At 31.0% G+C, this 17724-nt stretch overlaps 3 protein-coding genes across 4 annotated transcripts; 1 reads left to right on the top strand and 2 right to left on the bottom strand.

The window, feature by feature from the left end:
* The first annotated feature begins 2033 nt into the window (after positions 1-2033).
* On the top strand, positions 2034-3805 carry LOC140822182 (cytochrome b561 and DOMON domain-containing protein At4g17280-like). The gene is made up of 3 exons (XM_073182922.1): positions 2034-2717; positions 2822-3076; positions 3202-3805. Exons 1-3 carry the CDS (start codon positions 2034-2036, stop codon positions 3529-3531), a joined length of 1269 nt encoding a protein of 422 aa, XP_073039023.1. The 3' UTR covers positions 3532-3805.
* A 34-nt stretch (positions 3806-3839) lies between these two features.
* Positions 3840-7080, bottom strand: LOC140822187 (inositol-phosphate phosphatase-like). Of its 2 annotated transcripts, XM_073182928.1 has the most exons (12): positions 6954-7080; positions 6764-6819; positions 6559-6609; positions 5684-5764; positions 5479-5582; positions 5319-5403; positions 4930-4984; positions 4807-4850; positions 4590-4658; positions 4401-4501; positions 4274-4330; positions 3840-4186 (listed from the first exon to the last, which is right to left on the bottom strand). In XM_073182928.1, exons 1-12 carry the CDS (start codon positions 7060-7062, stop codon positions 4090-4092), a joined length of 909 nt encoding a protein of 302 aa, XP_073039029.1. In that variant the 5' UTR covers positions 7063-7080; the 3' UTR covers positions 3840-4089. The 2 variants fall into 2 exon arrangements, with proteins under 2 accessions (XP_073039029.1, XP_073039033.1); XM_073182932.1 differs by lacking the exon at positions 6559-6609.
* Positions 7081-8939: 1859 nt separating this feature from the next.
* LOC140824014 (cysteine proteinase inhibitor 1-like) lies at positions 8940-9299 on the bottom strand. The gene has a single exon (XM_073185620.1). It carries the CDS (start codon positions 9297-9299, stop codon positions 8940-8942), a length of 360 nt encoding a protein of 119 aa, XP_073041721.1.
* Positions 9300-17724: the final 8425 nt, after the last annotated feature.

The following is a 17724-nucleotide window of genomic DNA, read 5'->3' on the forward strand; positions in this document are numbered from 1 at the left end:
ATATATATATATATATATATATCATATGAATTGTGGCGATTTCCTTTATCTGGACAATGACTTGCATTGAATTTTGAATTTGTTTTTTGAACAAGTTTTGGAGATAATATTTGAATCACTTGTGAAAGTTTGTAAGAAAAGGGGTCGGATTTATTTTGACAAAAAATAATATGAAACTAAATGTACACACATAATACGAAATAGTTATATAATATTCGATACGAATTTTAGTATAATACAATTTTTCGCTCCATCCATATGTTAGTCGAATCTATGTTAAACCTTGAATAATATTTTTCATATGTTTTAATAATATAATATGTTCAGTTTTTTTTTTATCATTTAATAAATCTCACGTATTTTTATTTTGAATTATAAGGGGAATGTTACTCTAGTCGGAAAATAGATTGACCCTTAGTAGACCTATCATATAATTGGAACATATGGTGAAATCCATTTCCTAAGTTTAAGTATTGAGTTTTATTTACTAAATCCATTTATCTCATGCTAACAAGTCCAATTTTTTCAACTTTTTTGTTAAAGTTGGCATTGAAAGTGATAATTTTACTAACTCAATAAAGGTCAAGGTTTTGTATTATTTTAAAATAAAATTTTTATGATAAATTTTTCAAAAACCAAAACAAAGATTTTTTTTTTTATGTAGTAGTTGGTTTGACCAATGTTGGATTTCGACAGACATAACCATATCCAACTTATCTAATCCATCTTAAAAAGGATTTGTTAATTTCCACGAATAGATGACCATGGATCGATTTTTTTTCTTATTTAAAAAAAAAACAAGAAGTTCACATGTAATTTTAAAAAGAGTAGGTCTCTTTTGAAACGATCTCACGAATCTGTGAGATGGGTCAACCATATCGATATTCACAATAAAAAGTAATATTCTTAACATAAAAAATAATATTTTTTCAACACGAAGTGAGAGACCGTCTTACACAAGTTTTTGCCTTTTAAAAAAGTTACATTTTGTTCATACGTATCTCAAATCCTTTCTTTGTTTTGAATTCCATCTAGGTTATAATTTTTCGACACAATTTTCTCAAAATCTTACCATGACATTTGTTTCTTGGTTAATATCGAACAGTGGTTGGCCGTTCAGACACAATAGTATATTTAAAAAACTTTCTTATTATAAATAGACAACGATGATTTTAAGGAAAGTTGGTGAAAAATCCCCAATCAAAACATTTTTTTGGGTTCACTCCCTATCCACAAAATTGTGGTATTATGTCATATAAAATGTGGTATATTTCATGTGGAAATGTGGTACACTTCACGTGGATATGTGGTACTAAAAAAGTATCCAGGGACTGAACACAAAAAAAATCGACGGCTGGAGGGCCAATTTCCCAATGATCTTACATGAGATATTATTGAATGACAGATGAATTTTTATGAAAAGCCTTTGAGCAGTCTGATGATAAAAGTATGTCAAAGTTATGTTGGCAATAAGCATTCCACATGGTGCCAAATGATTATTACAGATGCTAAAGTTTTAAGGTAAATCTTTGGTGAATCAAAGAATAGGCGTTTTAAGCTGTAATAATGATCAATTGCACATGAAGATGGCTAAACAAATCACACTTTTATGCTTTAGTATAATATGTGTATATATATACTAAAGAATTCATATACCTGAGAATTATAAGCGATGCATATACCTACATACTGGTCGGATTTCGGAGCAAAAAAATACTCATAAACAAGCATCAAATATCATACATACACTAATGAAAATATAGATTTGTGTACCCTCCTGGTCTGGATACCGTGTTAGATATCGGCTTTTTTTGGGAAGCTTGAACTCATTACTGGTGTACCAACAATAATTTTACATTGTTTTACTGGGGGTTTATACTTTAACAAGGAGTTGACAGAGTTTTACGTGCTAAATCTCAGGTAAAGTTGAAATCTTTTTTTCCTTCACCAAACTTTAACTACTCAGTGTCCCACCTACAGTTCTCACTCTATAATATAAGCCTCCTCTCCATTAAACACTGCCTCATTTTTTAATGTTTCCTATTTTTCACAACCTCAGTTCTCGATTTTCTTATATGAATCCAAGATTTCAGTTTCATAATATACTCAGAATGTTGAAACTTGTATTGATCTTTAGTGTTCTGCTTTCGCTGCATGGGTTATCCTATGCCCAGTCATGTGCAACATACAACTTTGCTAGCAATCAAGTTTTCAGTTCCTGCAATGATCTCCCATATCTGAACTCTTTTCTACACTGGGATTATGACCAATCTGCTAAAACAGTTAGAATCGCCTATAGACACACAGGGGTTTCGTCCTCAGATTGGGTGGCGTGGGCCATTAATCCGAATTTTCGAGGCATGGTTGGGGCTCAAGCACTCGTGGCTTTTCAGAAATCTGATGGAACGGTTAGAGCTTACACAGCACCTGTCGATAGTTATCAGAGTCAGTTACAGGAAGGAGATTTGAGTTTTCCAGTCTCAGATTTATCGGCAACTTACTCGGGAAATGAAATTGTGATATTTGCTACATTGAAGCTTGATAATCTCAGCTCTACTGTCAACCAGGTGTGGCAAGAAGGTTTTCTTTCAAACGATTCTCCGGCTGCCCACTCTACTTCTGGACCTAATGTCCAATCCATGGGAACTCTAGACCTTATTTCAGGAGAGACAGGTACAAGAACAGAAGTCAGAAACTCCAAAACAAAGAGAAGAAACGTGAGTTCTTAAATTCTTACTTCATAATATCAAGAAAGCAGTGCTAATTATTGTACTCCAACTTGGTTAAACTGTAAATCTGACAGTGCTCAGTGAATGTTCAGATTCATGGTTTATTGAACTCAATAAGCTGGGGGATCATGATTCCCTTTGGTGCCATGATAGCAAGGTACCTAAAGGTGTTTCCTACAGCAGATCCAGCATGGTTTTACCTTCACTCAACGTGCCAAACCTCAGGTTATATTATCGGAGTTGTAGGCTGGGCTACAGGTCTCCAACTCGGAAGCCAGTCTCATGGAATTCAATTCACATCTCACAGAATCATCGGGATAATTCTCTTTTCTATAGCAACCCTCCAGGTACCATACAATTCCATTTGAACTCGCACTCCACCCGTTCAAACTCAACAATCTAAAGTCAAGAAAAGTCAAAATAGTTTCTTGAACCTTTTGAAAAGTGTTCCTAACATCTCCTTTGAACACAGGTGTTGGCTTTGCTTCTAAGGCCAAAAAAGAATCACAAGTACAGATCTTACTGGAACATCTACCACCATGTCCTTGGATATTCCATCACAGTACTAGGCATCATCAACATTTTCAAAGGGTTCAACATCTTACATCCAGACGAGAAATGGAAGACAACATATATAGGAATCTTGGTGGGTTTGGCCTTTGTTGCAGCAATCATGGAAGTATATACATGGTATGTAGTGTTGAACAGAAAGAAGACTTCTAACCCGCATAAATTGCACAATGAGATAAATGGAACAAATGGATACCATGGGTATGGAACACGGGCACATGATAGAGCATGAAAAAGAGTGCTTTAAACAGAGGTCGCTCATTTTGTCCATATGTTAGTTTTCTGATCTTTTGTGTTTCCAAGCTGGAGTGCCTATCCTTATTTTTCAGACTTGATATAAAGTGTCACATTATATGTTTTGCAGGAATGAGCAGTTGATACCAGTTTTTGTTGTCCTTCCAATAAGTATTCGTGTAGGTTTTGTGTTGAATCTATTACTTCTTTGTTGTATGAGAGTGTGCTTCTTTTTGTTATTTAAATTGTAAGAGTTCCTGTTTTCCATGTTATACACAAGATAAAGAATAGATAAAAAAAATCGCAAGAACCCATCAACAAAATTGGATACTCAGTAGATCAAATTAAAACATCCCATGAATTTCTTTTTAAATAAGGTTGTGCCACACAAGGCCTCCAAACATCAGAAATAACGACAAGTATATAGAAACATGAGATCTCACTAACAGTTGTGGTTGTCTATCATTTCACAAAAGGGCATGAGGATAGGATAAGGCTTATAGAAAAAAGAAACTCAACTCTTGTTCAAATTTTCAGGATTTTGGTTGGCACCCCCTCATTCTGATTGTTTCAATGTCTCAATAAATGCACCCTTCAGGAGAGGATTTGAGGCTGCTACTCGCTGAGAAGTGATGTCAAAATCTTTACCACAACTGTAAAGAAAATTTCAAAATTACAACATGATAAAGAAACCAAATTACTTTTGTTTACTTCTCACCGTTGGAGTATTTGTTACTTACGGGTCGAACACGAGTCCTCCAGCTTCAGTTACAATAACTGCACCAGCTGCTACATCCCTAAAACATCAACTAACTGTAAGTAATCCAAAAAAATCAGGAGTCCGGTGAGATGTTGAAAGAATCTTACCAAGGGCCTCCAAAACCAAGTTCGTAGAACAGATCAAGCCTTCCACAAGCAATCCCACAGAGATTTAATGCACAAGATCCACACATCCGAAGGGACCTAACCTGATCAGTTGACAACCCATACCTTCAGGCATTTTACCAAACAAAGTTAAATTTTATACCCAAATCCGTATTATGAGACGGCTGTCACCTTGAAGAGTAAGCTATTGATCCTATTTGTTGTCTCATCCACAGTAGCCTCGTCACGCTTCGTTCCCACCTGTAATTTCCAATTCAATTAGACTTGATGGGCTTGTTATTGGCATAACAGAACGGCCATTTTTGAATTTTACGAAGAGCACTGAGTGACACAATCAACAGCAATCTATCAACCAAGCATTATTAATCAATATGTTTAAGTAGAAAACCTCTGTTGCAAGAAGTGCCTTCACAAGCTCGGTTTGAGAAGATACTGCATATACCAAATATAATGGCGGTCATTTCACCAACCATGAGAGGACAGGAAAGGATCTAGACAGAAAGGCACAAACCTTTTATGGCTTTTCCGTTGAGGAAAGCACCTTTACCACGGATGGCCGTAAAAAGCTGAATATTGAAAATCAAACGTTATTATCTAACAAACTACCAAACTATAGCAACAACAAAAAACGCATATGATGAATACCATATCAAAATACATAGGGAAAAAATTTTGAAAGAAGAGAAAACCAAGATAGTGATAATTTTATTGGCTAGCCACACATTTGATTAACTGTGCATTTGAATTTTTTTGTAGACAATATACCAACAATAGAGGATGTAGAAAATATGAAACATTTAGCCGGTGAGGAGATAGGATAGGATGAATAATTTTAGGTGCTGTACCATCACCTAATAACTTACCTATCAAAGAGTTAATTCGAAGGTGAATAGTTTTTACCTCATCCATTATTGGATTGTAGACAACCCCGACCATTGGAATCCGTCCAATTGTTAATCCAATAGAAACACATACAAATGGAAACCTAGGATTTATCTCATATAATGATTCATAAGCTCAGAACATCTTATTGCAAACATAATAGAATTAAGATACTTACCCATGCACAAAATTAGTTGTTCCATCCAAAGGATCAACAATCCAAGTGGGTTCTTCAGTCAAGTCTGTAGCACCACAAGCAGCTGTGGTTTCTTCCCCAACAAACTAAGGTAGAAAAGGATAAAAAAACCAAATCCGAGTAACAGAAAAATAATATTCTTCAAAACTTTTACCAGAGAAAGAAAAGCCCAAAATAGAGAGGTAACCTTATGTTCAGGGAATTGTTGCTTGAGATGATAAAAAATCAGGTCTTCACATTTCTTATCAGTCTCCGTGACCAAATCCACCTATCCAGAGGAACAAATGGACCATTGTTATATGTAAAAAAAAAAAAAATCGGAAACAAGGAAAATTAAGATTTATTGCTGCCAATATGTTTTCTTCTCCTTTCTTGATCATCATTTTCTGCAATCTTCAAAAGCAGGAAATAACCCATCACACCTAATTAGAAAGTTTTATCTTAAACTTTATTATTCCTATTAAACAAAGTTTATCATACTTCACTTGTAATGCATCCAAAGAACGGGCCACCAAATTTTCAACCTGGGGGGAATATTAGATGCGAAACCTATCAACTTTAATCAGGTGCAATGTTACTTCACCAGCATTTGGTTCAATCAGGAACGACATATAATATATACATTTACAATCGTCTTAAACAAGGGCCACACAGATGTAAATTCCTCTACCACAAAACATAATGTAGATTTAGTAAGACACCCTTCTCAAGGGCAATCGAGGTTGCCAAACCAGACCTGTGTCTGAATAATCCCCAATGATTTGTCCAGAGAAGAAGATACCATTACATTGCTTATTAATATATAAAGATAAACATTAGGTTTCACAAGATTGCTAAAATTCCTTTCGAATGATATTTCATGCTCAACATATTATTTGCAACTGAAATCATTTACCATAATCACCCCCACTCCCTAATTTTGCATGTCTAACTAAAATAAAACTAGCATTGTTATAAAAGCACCGAAATTTTCTGCGAAATCTACAGTAATATAGCATATCACCTGAATTTTAATATTGTATACCAACAATTAATTAGGTTAAAATTATGCGAAGATCATACCTCGCCCTTGTGCTCAATTTGCTTAGTCTGATAGAACCCATGCTTAATAACCTTACAAACACAAGTTAAATTAATTAGATGACGAAAATCAAGCAAAACAACGAATAGGGTGGCCAAATGCTAATCACGACGTTAACAAATCAAACCGACAAAAACAATATACAAGAAAATATATAAGATTGAGCCATTGCGAGTAAAATTCCACCTCTCCAGCAATCTTAGCGGCATCCACTGCCTTGGCCAAGAAATCCTCCATTGAATCTGAAAATTAATATCTGATCAAAACACGACTAAACTCCAATCCCACCATAGTACCATACACTTGCGTAAACACTAATAATTCAAGTGCTTATCCGTGAGTGCGTAAAAAAAGTAGAATACGGAGCCGATCATACATTTGTCTGGCATTTTTTCTTGTTTCTTGTTTCTTGTTTCTTGTTTCCTGTCTCTTGATTCTTGAATCTTGATTCTTGATTGATAATTAGGCGAGACATAAATCCACATTTGTCCTCGTGAGATTGTTATTCAGTATAATCGTTAATTCCACATAATGTATAGGCATATTAATATAGTCAAAAATTTGCGTGACAGAGCCGTATTTTATGAGACGAATTTTTTATTTGGATCATCTATAAAAAATATTACTTTATTCTAAGAATTTTACTTTTTTATTATGAATATCGATAGGATTAACCTATCTTACAGATAAATATTCGTGAGACTGTCACACAAGAGACCTACTCATTAATATATATGTTCTGAATATAAAAATAATTTTATGTATAATAAAATTTCATATAAAATGTAAATATATTGAGGTAATTTTTTTCTTTATTTAATTTTAAATTAAAACTATTTTCAAATCGTATCTCATGTCAATTTTGATAAACTAATCTTCCACAAATAAAAATATATATAATTTTTATGTCAAAATATTAATATAGAAATAAGGTTTTGTCGCTTACTAAAAACTACATACGAAAGTAACAGTACAACTCAAATATTTTAAAATATATAACAACTCAAGTATCACGTTCTGATACTCTAACAAACAGAAACGATTATTGCACCTCAATAATCATCTTCACAATAATTCCACTCCTTGCAATAAATGAGAATCAAACTCATTACTTTAGCTCTGATACTAATTATAAGAATTAATGTTTGCTAAAAGTTATAGCTGATGATAACGGTGTACCTTAAATAGTTTAAAGCTTACATAAGCTCAATCATCTCATTTTGATTACTCTAATAAACAACTATGACTATTCCACTCCAACAATTATTTTTCATTGAAAATATGAGTCGAGTCGACCTATTTCACATATATTCCACTCCACAATATGTATATTCATAATTTTATATTTGAGTTTTTTTTAATATAAAAATAAAACAGATTTGAGAATTTTAGGGGAGAAAATTTTACGTTCTGATATATCAGCTGTAATTGTTATGTTTTACTTGCCCAAAAATGCATAAATCCGTTTAAACAAATTCTTAATTCCTCTGAATACATTGCTTATCTCTAATAATGTGCAATCAATTATTGTATGAATAAATCATTGTGATATTATATTTTAATATAATGTGTTAATTTTAATTTAAAAAAATTAGGAAATCAAGTTAATTATAAAAAAATAATTAAATAAATATGAACTAGCAACATTAAGATCAAGATACGTTCTGAAAAAAACAAAATAAACATAATTTATGTTCCATGACAAAATATCCAAAAGGACAAGAAAAAAAGTGTACATTATTATTAAAGGAGTTAATACTGCAGATTTAAATTAAGTTTTGTATATGATGTCTCATATGAGGTTCCTGAAATAAATATAATAAGAATTACAAAATCTAACATTTATGATGACAATAATTTCGGGATCACAAAAACTCGTGTGAGACTGTCACATAAATCAATTTTGTGAGACAAATATCCAACTCAACCTAGTTTATGAACTACATATTATTTTTTTATCAAAAGTATTACTTTTCTTTATAAATTATGTGGAGCGAGTCAACATATCTTACAGATATAAATTTATGAGACTGTCTCACACGAAACTTACTCTTAAACGATAAATAATGTTTAGTACCATGTGAAATATTTTACAAGATCCCAAAAAAAGTCTATGTAATCTTACTTTACGAAAATGGGGATTATATTCACCAATGTGAAAATGAATTAGTCCAACGATTGTAGAAAAAGATTGAATTATTTCCAAAAATTTAAAGAAAAAAAGAAAAATATGGAATTAAAAGGCTGGATAAATCCAATTATATTAATATGGTGAAACAAGAAAATCTAGATTCTCTCAAGTCTCATTACATACATCTTATTTAAAAAAACATCCTTATTCAGGATGACACATCATCTCCCTTCAAACTTTGGTAAATGATGTGAGTTGCCTGAAATGACCCCAAGGCTTATCCCACACAACAGCCTCGTAGTTTCCCGGCGCGTTTCCGGAGGCTCCATCATTCGCGGTGATGACCAATTTGTAATTACAACCTTCAACAACTTGTTTTTCGCCCTTCACCACCTTCACAAACTGCAACTTCGCGCCCTCCTTTTTGTTGTGCTCCGACACAGCGAATCTGACGATCTCCAACACAAGCGGTGAGTTCAGGTTCTCGATTGGCTTCCAAATGCCGACGAAGGAGGCGGAGACTTGGTAATGAAACGAAGCCACGAGGACCAGGAGGACCGCGGAGAGAAGAGGGCGAGATTTGAGTTCCATCTTTTCTTATTCTGTGAAGATATATATGTTGCCTAGTCTCAGTTTCTTTCTTGTTGGTGAGGAAATGGAGAGTAATGCTTTGTGTTTATATAGCAACAAAAGTGCTTTGCATGCGTCTCATTTGATGTATTTTGGCTCATTTTTTGGTTGGTTGACTTCAGATTTACCCCATATTCATGTAATATATTCGTAAGTTACGTATATATATGTATTATCATAATTAAATCTTTCAAATTCTAGAGATTTTAAAGGCTTAAAATCTAGAGATGCATGTAATATATTCGTAAGTTACGTGTGTGTGTGTGTGAGGTGAGAGAGAGAGATTTTAAAGGTTTTATTTATTGTGCTTTTCATAATTAATCTTTCACATATATATGGAATTGATGATTTTGTTTAGTAGATAACTAAATTGATTTTGCTTCTTTTTTTTTTTGTATTGAATAAAAACTTCGGTTAAAAAATTATTGACTTAAAATACCTCCATTTTTTTCAAAGTTTCTTTTAAAATTTCTAATTTTAGACATCAAATCAATTTACACTCGATCAAGATAACATATCCAGCAAGGCGCAAACCGTAGGAATCAATACGTAGGTATTTTTTTACATCCAACCTCGCCATTGAGGTCATCAGGTGGCGATGTTGGATGTAGTTTTGAAATACGTAGAAATCAATACATTGTAGTCGAGGATTCACCGTTTGCCTATGGGTAGAGATATCATATGAGATATGATGAATTAATAGTGTAATGAGTCTCTGGTCATAGCAAGACATGTGCTTTAAGGAAAAATATTTTCCTAGTTGCACATATTATGTAACTGATATTACTAAAAAATACATCACATCATTATCGAATTAATTTGCAACTCTTGATATACCATATGTTATAGATTCAATCGGGATATATGAGTTGAAGGGACGTATTGTACGCTAATCATAACTTAAGGTTTTTGTAAGCACTATCAGTAATACATAGGGGATTGTGGGGGCGATGTTATTAGACGTTCTTACCATGAACCGATGAGTGCGATCAGACTTGAGTTGTGACATTCTTAATCAAGAGGTTGATGAAAAAAATGAGGCTAATTAGAATACGTCATATAAGAATAAATATTATTTTGAATCACATAAAGTCGTGAACTCATGGCTAGCTGTATCTTTGAATTATTGAGAGTCGCATAATTATTGAATTTTGTGTTATCGTCGAGATATTCAAGTTCAAAGAGTTGAATTTGACAGCTGTAGTTTGATGAATATCAAACATATTATTTATAAAGAAGTTTATAAGTTGATTCCATTATTGTAAATTGTGGAAATTAGCTTAATTGCTTATTTTGTAAGTATAGTAGAACTGTCTATTTTGGTGAATGAGTTCACAAAACTGTTACCTGCCAAAAATGGATCAGTGTAAATTTTAATATTCGAAATTTTCATTTTTCGTTATATGAACGTGATTTGTATCCGCGACACATTGGTATTGCCTGATCGTCGATCAAGGTTATACTGATTCACAATTATTTATTGAGTAAATTTAAAATATATTAATTAAATAATAATATTAATAGTGATGACTACTAAGTGTAAAATTCTCGTAAAATATTCTAGAAGTGTCTAAATTCTATTAATTAATTAATTGAGTGATTAAATAAAAGTTACTTAATTTAAAACAAAAATAAATAAATATATCCGTGTATATATATATATATATATATATATATATATATATATATATTTGTGTGTGTATTTGATTTATCATAAGTAGATAATAATTTAATTATGCATGAAATTTTGAATAGTAAAATTTATACATAAAATTTTTTAAATAACGAAAACAAAGTGTCGTGATCCAAGTAGGATTTTTGGTTTGATAAAGAATCAAAACTTATAAATATTTCATAAAGAACTATATGAAATAAGACAAGTTTTCACTCACAGATTTTAGCAGACAAAATTTTCTTCCCCCTCCATCATAAAGAAAATTTCGGCCACCACCCGTTCCACTGCACGCCGCCTCATCGCCGCTGCAACACCGCCAGATTTATGAAATTCCGATGGTCCAGTCTCGAAGCAAAGTTCTTTTAGATCTCTAGTGGGATCTAAGCGAGTAACACAGTCTCCGATTATGGAATTGATTAAGCCATCAAATGAGTGAGATTCATGCGTAGGGATTTATAAGAAAGACCAATTCCGTTAAAATCGCACTAGTTTGGTGTTTAGCGTTAAATACACAAATCAAAACATTCTATAAATGTTTTAAATCATACCCAAGAAATGTTTTGAATGTCAAAATATACTGATAATTTGTATTCATATTCTTTAATTTTTTTTGTATTTGAAATGAATTTTTCTTGATAAATTATGATTTTTGCTAGAGACGAGGTAACGTCAAATGCATGAAACTTATGGAGGTGAACCCAAAATCATACCTGACGTGGATGAAGGAGCTGACGTTGACGCTGATGTAAGGATCCTCATCTGGGCTCTGCGCAAAGGTACCAATTTCTATTCAGCACCATTGTCTTCTGTAATTAGTTACTTCTCATGTGATCTTTCCAATCCAAATTTGCTGTACTCCGTTCAATTTGCTCTGTATTCGCCGCAGTTTCTCTCACATTTTTTATCCCTTATTAATTCCGAGATTTTCATTTTTCTGGTACTAAACTCCTACATATATATATATATAATAAAGATAATGGCGGAAAGTGGGCCTGGAATATGTGAAAGAAGTTGGCAAATGCATAGTTACTACTGTCCTCTGGCCTCCCATCAAGCGCCATATTGATTATTTGTGGTGCTGCCACGACAATATTGATCAAGGCCTCGGGGATGCATTAATTCGGGGTTCGAAAAGAGGAGGCTCGATTTGGTGCAGATCTAGAAGACTGAAGAAGCTCGAGATGATCGTGAGGCATTTTAAAACTACAAAACGAAGGAGCAATATCTTATATCCAGCCCCTCCTTGATCAATGGTCTCTCTCTCAAGAATGTCGACTGTGAAGTTTGAATCAAGAAGACGAATCGAGGAAGGTACATTTTGGAGTCTTTCAAAGATAGCCCCAAGGAAGTCAAATTGTGGAGAGACTCAAGCTCACATAGACAAGCATTACTTTCTTCAATTTTATACTCCTTTGCTTCCCCATAGACCAAAGGTACCTATAATCTCCAATTCCTTCAGTCCAACCAGACTTGACATGCATGACACCTGCCACTATTTTTGCAAGTTTTCTGCAACCAATAATGGTGAAAGAGCTTTGTTCTACTCAGAGTTAAGCTGCTGAATCTACTATTCGTGCAATCAGCTCAACTCAATGGTGTCACGAGACAAACGCGGAGTATACATAATAAGTCTTTGCTCGACTATATTTGAAGAAGGTGCAGGTGCAGGTGCAGGTGCATGCAAATATATATATATATATATATATATATATATATATATATATATGTATATATTTGTATGTATGTATGTATTTGACACTTATTTTGATTAACAAGTGTAAAAATTATAACATGCCAAAAACCATGGATGACGAATACATTATGGCATTGTTTGGTGTGCATGATAAGGGGAGTTTGATTTTTAATCTTTCACTTATCATGTGTTTGGTGTGCATGACTAAGATTGTGATAGGCTCGTTCAACCCGTACCCGGCCTGCACTGTATACATTCTTATTCTCTTGTTGGTGATTATATAATATTTCGGGGAGTAGAGATGATGTTTGATTAATTTAAATTTTCTTTTAATATCTTAAAGTTTAATTATAAATTCAAAAAATTTAATAATATTTAAATATAATTTTTAATTTGACTACTATTATAAATAATTTAATTAGTATTGATCATATTTTTATTATTATATTATTTTTAACCGTAATATTATAATTGTTATTAACCATTATTTAATATTCAAATTTGTATTAATATTTTAATTATCACAATAAATATATATTTATGTTATTATCAAAATTTAATTATTTTCTATAATATTAATCGTTTTTTTAGTTTTTTCGGAATAAATAATATTTTAATTTTATTTTTATTTTTTTAAATCAATTAATTCTAGAAATATTATTTATTTATTCAATCATTTTAAGAATATATTACTAATTAATATATGATGAGGGCGTTTTAGTAATTAACTAACAAAAATAATCAAGTAAGTTAAAATCATGTCAAACATCATATAATTTATCATAATGTATTGTTTATCCTTACTTTTTATTTTATAATCACTCTTATTACATATCATTTACTTATCCTATCACACGAACCAAACGGTGCCTTAAGGGTACAGATGGTGAACGCTAATGACGCGCATAGATTTGAAAAACATTGCTCACAGGTTTATTCCCTGTATTTACAACGTATAGATACAGCCTAGGTTTGGGTTTATTGTCCTCGACTGTGAGACAATATGTAAAAGGAACGATATGGTTAGAGCATAGGTGCAAATTTATTGAATTGATCCAAATATTAAGAAATTTTAAGGCTCGAGCGATTAGATATATTTTGCGCTTAAGCTCAATTCAAAACTCAAAAATTTAAATTTTTTTCCTCGATTAAGTAGTTCAAGTTTGACTTGAAGCATGGGAATATGTTTTGTGAGATATTTGAACTATCTGTCGAAAATAAATGCTAAAAAATTTAGAAATATATTGTTTAGTATATAATCAAATTATCTATATCTATATAAATATACGGATTGAATTGTGATTTTACTCTATTGTCCTCATTAATTAGTTGTCATCATTAAATTTGTACCATGGTGGCACTTTCTCTTCCTCATCTTTAATTGGTTATCCTTGTATTTATTTATTTGAATTTGTCACTCATTTTCATGCATGTACATTCTCTTTCACTCACTTTTATATATACATATTTGACCACCTCATTTTTTTCATCACATTGTTGCACAACAGTAAATAACTGTTAAACATCTCAACTTCTTTTTCAGAAAAAAAAAAAAAATCCAGTGACATATGTTATAGTACCTATTGCTTATATTATGTTTTCTACATGTTTGATCGATTATGGTCACTTGGAAGTTGGAAGCAGTATGCATTTTGACTATGTATACCACACTTTGTTGATTTTTTTAGCGACAATTTATTAAAAAAAACTTTTTGTTAGTTGATGAAATGACAATTTAAAAATTAAAATAATAGTTTGATTTCTGAAGTTGAAAACCTACATACACATATGATATTAAAGTTGTGTGTTCTAAAAGTAGATATATTCTGTTCATATAATTTTTATCATTCGAACAATCTACTCTATAAACGATGTCATCTTCATTAATTGAAATATTACGCCTTTCGTTAGTTGATGAAAATGACAATTTAAAAATTAAAATAATAGTTTGATTTCTGAAGTTGAAAACCTACGTACACATATGATATTAAAGTTGTGTGTTTTAAAAGTAGATATCTTCTGTTAATATAATTTTTATCATTCGAACAATCTACTCTAGAAACGATGTCATCTTCATTAATTGAAATATTACGCCTATGATTTATTATTATATTTTTTATGTAAAACTGCACAACACAAATTATGACAAATTTTATTTTATTCTTTTAATCTTTCTTTAAAAATTCCAGAATTATTATTTAATCAATTTGATTAAATTACTACTTCAACCAGTTTTTCATAAAAAACATTCAATTATAATTTGATAATTAATGTTTCTTCAAGATAATATCAACTAAATCAGATCGACCAAATTATTTTTCCCTCAATAAATTTGATGTTCAAACTAATTTATAATATTTTTATTTAAAATAGAATACGATCATTTAAAATTATCTTATATTACCATTTTTTGTCTCATAAACGTGCTACTGTTAAAAAATTAATAATTGGTTCTTCATTTAATTATATTACATATAAATTAATTTATATATGAAACACAAAAAGTGATAATTTTTTTTTTAAATTTTGAGTTAGCAAAAAATTCCTATGTGAAAAATAATTTAGGACAATATATTTATTTTTTGTTTTCGTTATAAAAACCAGATACGACATAGTTCAAAATGTATCAGCAAATCACTGATTTTGATATAGGGGTGTTAACTTTAATGTGACTCGAAAAAACCATAAATCCAAACTGAAAAAGTTGAAAAGAAATTGAACCAAAATGAGATGCAAATCATTTTTTTTATTCGCATATAAAAATTAAAAATAAAGTTTATATTGTTCAGATAGGGATATATTTGTCAAAACAAAACCAACAAAATAATAAATTTAATTAGATAATAATTAATTTTATTTTATTTTTGTAATATTATATATTTCATATGAAAATAATTAGCCTTTATATTTCTTTTTTATTTTTGATAATTATTAGCTTTTATATTTCTAAGATTTTGCTATAACTAAAATATATATATACCGCAAAACGATTTAAAAACATAATTCCACCGTCAGAGTAATAAAAAAATATTATTTCTCAGCATAGGCTCATTTATTTAACTTTGAAAAAAAAATTAAACAGACATATTTAATTTTACTTTTGCCTCAAGTTTAATATTCATACTCACGTATTTTACCATCAAATTAATATTTCTTACTTCTTTTTTTTTTTTTTTTTTGCAAAAAACAGGGTACAATGATTCATGGATTGATTTTCTCAAATGTCAATGAATATTTTCGCAAGTTATTTTAAACCATTAAGTGGTATACAATATACAACTCTCTTATCAAATGCATAGACTCCAGATATTCAAATATCAACCCCAAATTTGAGCTGAATTTACAAAAGAATACCATAGTTTCAGAGCTACCTCGGATGCTAAAGATGCCACACCTAACATTTAAATTCAAGGAATTTGACGAACTCGCCAATATCATGAATACAAAAAAAGTTCTGCGTAAGTTCCCTTATCTTGAATAAATAATTTTTCTATCTGAAAATAGAAGTCATATTTATATTCATAACACCGATGAAATGTGTACATATGTGATCGATATACCAAATAAAGTAATGTCATTAAGCAATTTCATCAGACCAGATAAAACAGAAGGTCAAAGGAGACAAGTTATGCTTCTCAACATGAGGTAAACTTAAATAAAAAAATGACACATATAAACATGCATATCTTAAAATCTATAACATATAAATTATTTTGTTTAGAATGGAAACTATTTCTGTCACTATGTGGGACGACTTGGCAATGCACGAAGGGCAATTGATGAAGCGCATTGAGTATGAACATCCTACTGTTGAATTTTCCAATCTGACCATGCAAATCTTTCTCAGTATATTATAAAACAAACCTTCTTTCTTCATTTCTTAAATGTTTTTTTAAAGCAAAAATGACTAATATGTGGTGTAAATCGAAAAAATAAAACACATGCACAACATTTACAAACTACGTCGACAATTGCAATGATTCTTAATCCACTATGGACACCGCCAAAGAAATAAAAACATGGTACATATTTCTGAATTTATAACTCTTTGTATTTGTGAGTCATACATTTTATTATATAAATTGTATGAACTTACTTATTTTGTCACAAAAATTATTCTAGCATGACAACTTTCTTTTTAAATATATAAAATGATGTTAGAAACTAGATAAAAACATTGAACATTTTGTTTATTATAATATATGAATGCTTAAAGACTATTATTTATAATAAATTTGTAGGTTGGATGCAGACAAAAAACAAGATAAGTTAAAAGAATTTTGGGTTACGAGGACACTCACAGACGCCAAACAAGTGACGTTAGATGATGTAACAAAAAACCGAGCTATGTTGACGGAGGTACTGCAAAATTTACTGTTTATGAATCTTAATAGTTTTAATTACTAAAATGATACAAAACAAAAACCAGATAATTTGCACATGCTAAATATTAAAATTTTAACAACTAACATTCAAACTAAACCAAGATTTGAAATGCTTTTTATTTAACATAGAACAACTACTATTTGATATGGAGCAAGATAAAGGAAATCGAAAACAAAGCTACTCCATGGTATGAAGCATGTGATCATTGTTTCCAAGCTGCTACAAAAACAAACAACAAAGAAAGTTGTGTCAATTGCATCAGCTATCTAATTAAGATCATTCCAAGGTAATAAAAAATACAAATACCCAACCCAAGTTTTAGACCACGAAAGAGAGAGATGATCACTACTTTACTTCTTTGTGTTGCAAGTATAGAATAATAATCACAATTGAACATTGGAATGAGACGCTAGGAATAACATTATTTGGAAAAATTACATCATCTTTTGTTGGATGTTCTATTGAGATTTCATTCAAATTCATGACCAGGTATAAGATAAAACAAACAAATGCTTTTATATCTACATAAATAGAATATTTAAATTTTCAATCTAACAATAAAAATTTGCAATGCAAAATTTACCAAATAACCCATATAAAGATTTGCTAAGTCAACCAAGCTCCACACATTC

The sequence above is a fragment of the Primulina eburnea genome, chromosome 2, assembly GCF_022965805.1.
Source record: "Primulina eburnea isolate SZY01 chromosome 2, ASM2296580v1, whole genome shotgun sequence".
NCBI classification, from domain to species: Eukaryota; Viridiplantae; Streptophyta; class Magnoliopsida; order Lamiales; family Gesneriaceae; genus Primulina; species Primulina eburnea.